Source organism: Apium graveolens, chromosome 8 (assembly GCF_009905375.1).
Source record: "Apium graveolens cultivar Ventura chromosome 8, ASM990537v1, whole genome shotgun sequence".
In the NCBI taxonomy this organism is placed as follows: Eukaryota; Viridiplantae; Streptophyta; class Magnoliopsida; order Apiales; family Apiaceae; genus Apium; species Apium graveolens.
Genome location: NC_133654.1, coordinates 45025757 through 45037201, shown reverse-complemented (window position 1 = coordinate 45037201; position 11445 = coordinate 45025757). Strand labels below are relative to the sequence as shown.

The following is an 11445-nucleotide window of genomic DNA, read 5'->3' as shown; positions in this document are numbered from 1 at the left end:
CCACAGAGGCCCAATTAAAGAATTTAATGAAATTTTTTTATTTACTGAAAAGCACCTCCTCATATTTAATTTCTAATAGCAATAACCATGGTAGATTTTGCGCACAGAGTTAAACTCATTTTAGATTATTTTTTTCCGCATACATGTCCCTAGAAATTACTGAAATAGCAGCTTATAAATCAGGACTCGTTATCTACTCACAAACCTTAATACTCCTATCTTGCGGAGATGATAATTTTAGTTCTGTTCCTAGGAAGCAATTCATTTAAATCATCAAGTCTCCTGATCACAATTAGGCATTAAGCAACTTCTTACTGAACTAATTACAGACAGACAGTATACGTGTGTGCACATCAGTCATCCAGCTCAACAGCCTGTGATGAAAGTATATTTATTGAAGTATGCATTTTTTCATCAAGAAGTTTGCAACATTAAATATCAGATTAGACCAGTAAAGTTTAAATATAAATAAGAACTAAATTACAACAACTGCATCCAGAACACAGATAAGAAAAGACTGGAACCTCTGGTATGTAAGTTACCAATCAATGCCAAGATCTTTTGAGTGGAAGAGTTTATCGATGTACAGAATTACAGCAGCAGATGCACCTATATATATCTGCATTTGCGTCCTTGCTGAAGCCTCTGAAACTCAAAATCACAATAAAAATCAGGATCGCCATTAGAACAAATGCCAAGATTTTTGATCAAGGAGCAATAGAACAAATGTTTTGGCGAGAAACAAATGTTATTGACAGCGTCATAGCGACAATGATCACACACATTTGAGTTGTATAGTTTAATATCGTGGTTTACAAGTTCGACATATAAGACATTGCAGTGTTCTTTTGTGGTCTGCCAACCTCCTGAGTACTTGCTAAACTAGGCTTTTATAACAGGAAATTTGTCAATGGAAACTACTTTAAGTTACGTTCAAGATGGACAGGGTACGATTGAAACAATTTTAGATCATAGTTCATTAATCAGAAAAACCTGATCCTGGGAACAAAAAGGCCTCCATTGTTTCGATGTCCTAACAATGTAAACTACTTATTGTATTCCAACTATAAACTAACTAGTTCCTTCTAATTTAAAAGGGTTACATTGCATGGTTCCTTGATTTTAAACTCTAAAAGTCACTTCAAGGTTTATGTAAATACAAAAGAAGGGTATCAAGTTACCTAGGTCCCCTGTAGTCACCAAAAGTTACATAGAAATTGATTTTTAAATGATTCAATTTACCAAAATTAACTAAGCAAGTTCTAGTGGCACAGTATTAAACCAAAAGCAATCACTTTTTTCCCGGAGACTACAGGCTAGTCCAGTGTAGTTCGAGTTACTTATGGCACTACAAAATTGGAAAAACAAACAAATCTAAAAAATCCTTTGCAAACATGTAATTTCTGACCAAAAATTAATATATAAAGGGGGAAGAGAACATTAACCCCATGTATTCTCTGATCAGACAAGACAATATGCTAATTACAAATAACAAAAAAGATACTCTGAATAATATACTACCTTGTAGATCAGTTTAGGACTTTAGGTAACACTGGTTCAAATCAGCCACATGACCATTTAACAAACTTAACTAGTGAAATTTGATTTCATATTCAGAGTACATATAAAAAGTTTCAACATGCTTAAGAAGAGGTATTAAAGATTTAAATAATCAGTCAAATATAAACTCACCATCTTCATTGAGCTTTGTTAGAAGTTGTGCCTTCGTGGGAAGAGCATACATGCCTGCAGCAACAGCTTTCCTGATAGCCCAATTATGGTGTGGAGCAAACACCTGTGCATAAGCTGTGGAAGCTGGACTCTTCAGAGAATTCCCTCTGCCAAAGAAAACAAAGCAACAGATGAAGACAACTAAAGCTTATGCATGTTCTCCATTGCAAAAGTTCAGTCAACTGACTTTTGGATGCTAATTACGCAATCATCACAAAAACAATAGATATCTTTACTCTTTATGGTGTATTGACTTGATTACTTTACCGACCCTAAGTTACACGGTGAAGAAATTCAACAAAATATATGTTTTATTACAACTTCCAACCAGTAACAGTTCAATAACAAAATTCCCGGGTTCCATTGGTGACTGCAAATATTTCTCATTGGCACATGATGCATTTCAATAACCTCGAAAGCACAGGATGCTAAACCAGGCCTCAGCGTGGTGTAAAGAAGTCAAATAAAAGCAAGCATTTGTCTTCTCAGATTTTACTGTTTATGTTATATCAGTCTTAAGAACTAATCGATTAGAAGTTGTGTCATAAGCTTTATAGAATATACAAACTACTTACGGAACTTAATTATTAAATATAAGTTTCATCTGAAATATATATTAGCAATATAATCTAAAAGTTGCACAACTAACACTCAAATTGTCAGATCCCCCTCCGTCCATCCTTGCTCCAAAAGGAGATGCTACTAGGAATTTATAATTGTATTGTCATACAAATCTTAAAATTTTTTGTAAGTGCTACATTTCTTTGAAAATATAGGTAACAACTTGCAAACATCCATTCCATAAATATAGCATAAACACATAAAAGTGATCCAAGAGAAAACATACTCGGTAACTATAATCTGCTCAAACAAGACCCGAACCATATCAAGACCTCGCTTCACCCTCAACAGATTCCTGGTATGACTGCCACCCTTCCTCACAAAGTCAGACCGAATATCATCATCCATCATCGCTTGTAAAGTCGATATTGACTTTGACGCCTCAACAAGGTCATCAACCTAAGCATCCACATCAATTCAACCAATCAGATTCAGACAATCAATAAAATACACACACAGACACACAAACATTCTCATTATAGTAATTTAAAACTACATTCTCGGTTCTTAGACATATAGCTTACGGCCCGTGCGATGCACAGGTCTCGATTAATATTTATATATTTTTATTTTATATAACTTTTATTAAAATTCTATATAAATAATTAAATACTAAATAATGATTGTATAATTATAATTTTTTTATGTATAATTTCAAGTTAAGTTCAAATAGTATAAATAGTATATGATTGATTAGATATTATTCAAAAATAATAATGTAAATGTTTATTATTGATGAGATTCGAACCTGAAAACATATATATTTTTATAAATAATAATATAAATGTTTGTTGTTAACGGGATTTGAACCTAATAACTTATATGTATCTTTATAAATTATAATATAAATGTTTGTTGTTGACGAGATTCGAACCTAAGAACTTATGGAGTATATTTTTTTAGTATTTGAATATAACGGTTCTGATTATTTGATAAAGAAGATCCAACGGTCGTGATGAAAATGAGTAACCAAAATAGGGGTTAACCAAACTACAAATTATAACTCATTCCGGTTATTATAGTATAGTATAGTATTATTATTATAGTATACTATAGTAAGTATAGTATAGTAAGTATAGTACAGAATCCACTTCAATATCATCAACCAAAGTACACAATCCTATCCAAATTCTATTAATCAATCAACACATACAAATTTACACTATAAAAACAATCCCAGACACGATTCATGTCAAAACAATCAACCTAGGGCAATACACATCAATATATCACATTAAGCTCAAAACATAATATTTCCTAACTTTCGAGACGCAAAAATTCATAAAATCTAATAATCAATCTAAATATCAAAAATGTAATAATTCAATCTAGAATTCACTAAATTACATAAAAAAGAAGATGTAGGATGAGGTAAAGGGGGCAATTACTTTGGCTACATAATCCATTTCAGCGAACCGAAAGGCGATACCGAGACATCGAAAAAGGGGAGACACCAGAGAACAAGCATTTGAGAAAGGAGCAAGCTCAAGCACACTATTCTCAATTTCTAGGGTTTGTGAAATACTGTTAGTAGTATTAGTATTATCATCTTTTTTAATTGAATTGCTGAGAGATTTAAATGCTTCTGCTATTCTACGCAGCGGCTTGTTGTTGTCGTGATCGGCGCCGGTGCTTAAATTTAGACTTGCCATTTTCACTCTCAGGCTGCCTCTAGTCAGATTTGGGTCACAATTACCTCAACTATTTTTATTAGTAAGCCACCATCCACGTGGCAATGTTCAAATTCTCTAAGCTCAACTAAACATAAATAAATGTGTTTTATATTGTTATAATTTCAAATAATTCAATTACAAAAGCACAAAATAAAAATGAATATGAATACCCTATCGAGATTTAATTTTTTTTTTGGATAAAATTTTGTTGAATATCTTATTATTAATATTGTTATTCGTGCCTGTTAGTGTATTTTGTCTTGATATTTTCGTGTGTTCTGTTACAGATTTTTATAACTATTCTAAGAAAAATTTATATAATATTTTGGAAAATTTGTATTGAATCGGAGATGATAATAAATATTGCAAAAACATAGCTTTTAAAATAAAAATTATTCATATTTCGAGATATTTTTTACTCCAATATCAGTCGATAAAAATAATACTTCTTGAATGTTGGACTAGAAATTACTAGTTTCACAAATGCAATAAGTTGAATTGCTTTTTTTATATTATAGAATTTGAATATTTTATGAGTTAAATAATTTGAAAATAAAATGATTAATTATTTTACTTGTTTTTATTTCATAATCAGATTGTATTGTAGTTGACACTGAAGAAGTTTGTTTCAAGTTAAGTTATAATATTTTAATATATTTATTCATTTGTCAAAAAAAATAAAATAAAATAAAATAACTTGTAAATTTAAACTATGGGACACAAAATTATTTGATAAAGAATAATGAAATTAAACATGAAAAGTAAAATAAAAAATAAAATTTTACAACTCTAACAAAAATAATTCGAGAGGGCATTTCCATTTTGTCCATCTTCCCACCTCAAGTCGTGTACAAGCATTCAAAATTCCCTTGTTCTTGATCATCTCTCAGGTAATTTAAATTTTAAATCTTTTAGCTTTTTTCAATGTTAATTCTCAACCTCTCAATTTGACTGGAAAAAACATCATCAAGCTTGATGATTTAATGCATTTTATATGATAAGCATTACATATGATCACATAAAGAAAAATTGTGTTCTTTTTTGGTATCTGGTTATTTCAATTATAAATTAAGCTACGCAATTATTCTCATTTACATGCATAGGTAAAACATGATTTCTTTCTTGATTCTGGGTTACAAAGACTGTACCTTTATCTATTGATTCTTGTGTGAAAGGGTTATGTATTTATGGGTCTTTGCTTTTATGTTTTTAGGGGATTATATGTCATGTGATTTTGTTGTTATGTATTTGCAGTTGATGAAGGAAGGTACTATTTGATGATTATATGGCAGCCTCAGGTGTGTTCCTATTCATAGAGCTCATCATTATTTGAATGTTCCCTCGTTTTGTTCGTGAATGTCCCGGAAAGGTTGTGATGATAGTTACTAGTTTATAATACCTTTTTTTATCCTAGTCTCCATAGTTATATTTTTCTTTTTTGGTTCTCTTGAAACTGTAAAAGTCGACTAGCTACCAAATAAAATGGGACCGAGGAATGGTAGTCGGATATATGGTTGCAGACAGTTTGGACATCTCTAACAATTTTGTTATTGTGCATTTTTTTTTTGGTTTTCATCACGGCACTTAACTGAGCCCAAGAATTGCAATTTAAAACACTGTTCAGACTGAGAATACAAGTGTAATATGTAAAGGCTTGTGTAGATATTGAATTCCGTAAATCAAATTCCATCATCATACTTTATTACTTTTATGACTCCTGTCATATGGTATGTATAATGTATAGAAGTGGACTCGTATATTTGAGTACAACGCCCTCCCTCCGCTCCTTCGAAAGACAATAAAATGAAGTTTACAATTTGTTTGCTATGCAGGTAAAGCAAGACTAAAGAATATGTTGCTTGATAGAGATAACCGTTTTTGTGCTGATTGTTCTGCTCCGGACCCCAAGTGGGCGTAAGTGCTATCAAGTTGATTATTCTGTTATTTGCAGTATGCATTTTACCACCAAGTTGTAACAAAACATTTGTTCTCAAAGCACCTTACGATAGTTATCGAACATTAATTATTCCCAAAGTTTCCCCAAGCATAGAATCTTAGGCATGAATTAGTATTTCACAACTGTTGCTTTCTTTGAATTGTGTTTCTGAATCTCAAATATCTGGTATCTATTACGGGCATCTACAATACAATTTTTTTATTTCTATCGTGAATTATTAGAGAATTTGTTGAACTTGAATTTCAGGTCAGCCAATATTGGAGTTTTTATATGTTTAAAATGTTGTGGTGTGCATAGAAGTCTCGGTGCTCATATTTCAAGGGTGAACTCTCTTCCTCTCCCTCTCTCTCTCTCTCAAGCTTTTTTATGCTATCCAATTGGTATGTCATACAGCTTCTACTGGTTGATTATTTTAGGAGTAGTGACGTCTCTGTATGCATTAGGTAGTTTGTTTATCTAGATTTATCTTAGGAACAGTGGTGTCTACTTGTAGTTGTATGAGATTTCATGTTCTTTTTTTTTTGCTAATTAGATTTCATGTTCTTCCTTCTGATATATAACTTATAAATAAACATTATGGGGTGGGGGGGGGGATCATAGTATGTTCGTGATCTACCTATTATGTAATAGTACTGAGAATTTGTAAACAGAGGGAGAAATGAGTTCAGACAGTAGTGACTACAGTCATATTGGTGTTCTCACATAAGCTGTGTTCTAGAACACATCAAAATACCCTCTTATGATGTGCAATGGATATGCATGTGTGGAAGAAGAATTTTTATCATTTCTTGAGTTGTCAAATATCTAGCTATTCATGTTGTTTTTAAATTTCAGTCCGTCAATTATGTATTTTCAATTAACTGTTTCCTCTTACAAAATAAGTACGCTACTATGGTTATAAAGTTGGTTTTATTTCTTGAATTGCAAATCATTATGTTTAATTTTTATTAGTCCTTATGACTATAAAATAATTTGATGGCCGCTACATGTACTGAACAGGTTTTATCTGTGACATTAGATGATTGGTCTGATAATGAAGTTGACTCGCTGATGGAGATAGGTGGAAATGCTGCTGCAAATTCAATCTATGAGGCTTATTTTCCTGAAGGAGTTTCAAAGCCTGGACCACGTGCTAGTAACGAGGAACGTTCTAAATATATTAGGTAAGATAGCTGCAACCCATTTTTTGTGCCTGCTTTTTTCGTGTTTGTATTTTAGTTAAGCTACATTGTAACATTAATCCTATCTGTTTCTATTTTTTTGTTGGATTTTCACTTTGCTCAACAGTTGCCCAATTTAAACTCTCTCAATCTTTTAATAGACATTGAGTCTCTAACAGCTCCAGTGGAAGCGCCTACTCTGGGTGCCAAATATTGCCCAATCATAATAAAATTTGCCAGCATGGTCCAATATTACTTGCAAATATAATTTAGAATTATAAGAGGTACATGGATAGATGTCTTTTGGATGTATTAAATTATATGGTCTAACCACTTCCCGAGGGTACCAAAAGTTGGCATCTTTTGTTGACACTCTCTGACACCCTTGTGAGCAGTAAGATGGCAGCTGTGCGATACCGCATAGACAATCACACTCTTTAGGCATGCCGTACTGGAAATGTACTTAGATATTAGTTGGCAAGATGACTTGAACAGATTGTGAGATATGCTCTAGAGTAACTATATTTTTCTCTCCAATATATTTAATTTGTTTTTTCCACATTCTGCAGAGCTAAGTATGAGACTCAAGACTTTATAAAGCCCAGCTTGCGGATCAATTCAAATTCATCTAAAAGTGATTCTCCAAAGAGAAGTTCAGCGCAGAAATTTATGGATGAATTAAAAAGTAGTTCATCAAAGAACGAGGTAATTATTTTCATCTGCATCTGCTTTATGTACTTTACATTCAACAAACTCTTCCAGTACTATGATTTTATTCTTAATTTTATGAACCAGTGCTGCCAATTATGGTACTCAGACTCTTCATTTTACTTGGAGTACCCGTGTCGGACACTCGACACTTGGACATAGACACTTGGACCCGGACACTCTTTTTCGGCCAAAAACATGTACATTTTTTAAAATATTTCCGAGTCCGATACTTGGATACGTGTCCATGCCGGACACTTCTAGGCTGCCATATTAATTTATAAGATTCAAAGTTACTTTTCCCTAGTGCATATCTCCCTTCTCCACTTGACTATATCAGAGCAAGTCCAATGCATAGCTACATTTAGTCTTATAGCTATAATATAGGACTAAAATAATAAATCTCAACTCGAGTGCATAGCTATACATTGACGGATAAACGCATAAATAAATACTTTGTGTTATATTTGAGTCCAAGAATGGCTATAGCCATCCTTGCCACATCATCAAATAACTAATAATGAAGTGCAAAGAGGTCCACTTTAAAATAAAGTGAATGAGTTGGATAAAATGTTAGCTAAATATGGAATTATTTGGTTGTAAAATACAACTAGCATTAGAGTGAAAGTGCTATTTTAGCATAAAAAATACTATAGTCATTTTCCATCTAGCACTGGACTTGCTCTCAGACCAAAGATAAAATTCGCACATTTTGTGATGTTAGTACATGTTTACATCTTTAAGAATTGAAGAACAGAATCAATCAGCATATTATATCTGTTTTGGTACCATATATAATTACAAACTTTCATCCATCTGACGGTAGGAAGGCATGGTGGAATTTATTGGAGTAATAAAGATCAAAGTGATCGAGGGCAGAAGTTTGGCTGTTCGGGACATGATGACAAGTGACCCTTATGTTCTTGTGAAGCTTGGGCAGCAGGTTTGTTATTCAATTTGCTTATAGTCTCCTGTATGACTGAAAAGGTGATAACTTGGAATATCATATCAGATCCTTTACTGGAGATACTTCTCGAGGTGTTAACATCATTACGTAGTTTACTTTCCTACTTTAGTTTTAACTTGCAGATTCACCTTACCGAATATAGGGGAAAAGTCTCGTGGATATAATTTTTCTTGAGAAGACTAATTTTTTTTAATTTTAACCTCAAATTCCAGATTGAGATTTGTTTTATCTGAGTTGGCTTTTTACTGTGATTAGAAGGTCCAAACAACTGTTGTCAAGAGTAACCTGAATCCTGTATGGAACGAGGAACTGATGCTTTCTGTCCCTTTGAATTATGGACTCTTGAAAGTGGTATTATGCTATCTTTAAATGTTCTCATTAATTTCCATTTCTTTACTTATCATATTATTGGAGATTCTATTTTTTTTTTCAACCTCAAACCCATCTATCTATAGTGATATTTATATAATTAAACTAAAACCAAGGAACTTGTTTGGGCCTGCCTAAATTAATAATTGGTTAGCCTTTGGAGTCCTGTTACTCCTGTACTCCTGTTTTTATAAAAGTGTTAACTTTTTTATTTAGGATCTAAACATAGCATAAATAATCGGGTGATTCAAATAAAAAGGAGTCTTCAAAAATTATTTATATTAAAACACATAATTTAAAAATATTAAATTTAAAGATAGGATCCCATTAAATGTATACCAATTAACATATACTCTCTCAAATTTCTGAAAAAATAATATCTACACTGATAATAAAGTGTAGACTGTTGCCTTCAGCAACTGAGCAACTACACGTGGCACTATATTATGCATTTTACTCTGGTTAAAAAGCCAAGCCCTCAAACAAATACTAGTATATAAAGTTTAAATAAACTCAATTCTTAGTAATAGTAACTCTAATTTGACTCTAAAATAATTCTTTGTTGCTTGAAAGTTGAAAGATACGTGTACATTGATCTAAAATTGATAGGTTAGAATCTCTTTATACCTTGAAAAACTCATTCCAAGTCCATTTTTTAGGAGGCCTCAAATCTCATATGCATGTGACATATATCTTTTTATTATATTTTGTGGCCTATGGAAAGCATTTACCCGTATTTAAATGATTACAGAGTACATTCATTGATGTCATTCTCATCATATCTGATTTTGTTATAGGTCCATTATTGTATTCTCTGTTATTAGATTTTACTAGTAAATTGTAATTGATCCTGGGTCTTTTGAGTCTGCAGGAAGTTTATGATCATGATATGTTTTCCGCGGATGATATTATGGGAGAAGCGGAGGTTGATATCCAGCCAATGATAAACTCTGCAACGGCATATGGTGATCCTAGTATGTTTGGAAACATGCAGATTGGAAAATGGTTGAAATCAGATGACAACGCCCTAACAGAAGATAGCACAGTAGAAATCATTGATGGTAAGGTGAAACAGAAGATGGCTCTAAAGCTTATGAACGTAGAATCTGGAGAAATGGATTTAGAAATAGAATGGATGCCTCTCGAGCAATAATAAGTTGGTATGACTGGTACATACTGTTACAACCAAAATTGGCATCATGTAATTTGTATCATCTTTATCAACTAGCTAATGCGGGAAGTATGTGAGAGATTAGAAACATAAAAGTAAATTTCTTATTGGTCTAGTGTTTCTTTTGAAGTAAATATAAGGAAAGCTGAAAATAATAAAGAGAGAAGTGAGGGATCTTGTTTACAAGTGAGGTAGTCCTGTAATATGATTGATCTTCATATAATTTTTTAATACAGAGAACACAGAGCATTTATAAGAATTATTGCAGTAATTGGAAATTTAGCAGGTGTTTTGTTCCTTGGAATATTTCATGAACGCTTCGCACAAGTTAAAAATTGTCTCAATAGTATTATCTTGTATTTCTTTCTGCTTTCAGCATTTCTCCATTATTTGCATTTCTGCAGTTGCTACGTGGAGAAGAGAAAGAGAGGAAGTTAGACTTGCAGGATTTTTAGTATATTAGACAGTCAACTCCTATGAATATGTATTTGTCCATTATATGTTACTTTGAATCCTAAGCATGAGATGAAATCCAATTTAATCCATTACTAGAAAACAACCAAAGGCGTTACCCTAAATAGTTAGTTAATTAACTTTGCATTTCTGCATACATAGTAGAGCATTTTTAAGAATTATTCGGGTATTAGGAAATTTAGTAGATTTTTTGTTCCTGGGGATTTTTCATGAACGTTTACAAGCTTAGCACAACTTTTAAGGACAAAATTGTCTCAGTAGTATTTATTCTCTTGTGTTTCTATCTGCATTCAGCAATTTTTCTATTATTTGCATTTCTGCAGTTGCTACGTCGACAAGAGAATGAGAGGAAGCTAGAATCTGATTATATAAATCACTAGGAATCAATGGGGTTTGAATAATTTTATGTATAAGTTAGTTATAAGTTCTTAAACTGTTTGGAAAATCATAACTTATAAGTTATACTTATTTAAAAAAAATCAAAATTTTAATATAATAATTGAATATATATATATATATATACATAAAGAAAATTCAAAAAGATAAAAGTAAAAACATATATATTGAAATACAAATTACTAAAAATACAAAATTTAAGAAAATACAAAATGGAC

At 32.0% G+C, this 11445-nt stretch overlaps 2 protein-coding genes across 3 annotated transcripts; one reads left to right on the top strand and one right to left on the bottom strand.

The window, feature by feature from the left end:
- Nucleotides 1-345: 345 nt before the first annotated feature.
- LOC141676694 (accelerated cell death 11) lies at nt 346-4041 on the bottom strand. Its single transcript, XM_074482398.1, has 4 exons — nt 3741-4041; nt 2579-2751; nt 1693-1838; nt 346-645 (listed from the first exon to the last, which is right to left on the bottom strand). Exons 1-4 carry the CDS (start codon nt 4002-4004, stop codon nt 539-541), a joined length of 690 nt encoding a protein of 229 aa, XP_074338499.1. The 5' UTR covers nt 4005-4041; the 3' UTR covers nt 346-538.
- Nucleotides 4042-4780: 739 nt separating this feature from the next.
- LOC141678284 (ADP-ribosylation factor GTPase-activating protein AGD12-like) lies at nt 4781-10674 on the top strand. Of its 2 annotated transcripts, none has more exons than XM_074484563.1 (9): nt 4781-4915; nt 5280-5323; nt 5858-5939; nt 6229-6304; nt 6982-7145; nt 7712-7847; nt 8677-8793; nt 9073-9168; nt 10058-10674. In XM_074484563.1, the coding sequence occupies exons 2-9, from the start codon at nt 5311-5313 to the stop codon at nt 10337-10339; spliced, it is 966 nt and encodes a 321-aa protein (XP_074340664.1). In that variant the 5' UTR covers nt 4781-4915; nt 5280-5310; the 3' UTR covers nt 10340-10674. The 2 variants fall into 2 exon arrangements, with proteins under 2 accessions (XP_074340664.1, XP_074340665.1); XM_074484564.1 differs by lacking the exon at nt 4781-4915 and adding an exon at nt 4972-5128.
- Nucleotides 10675-11445: the final 771 nt, after the last annotated feature.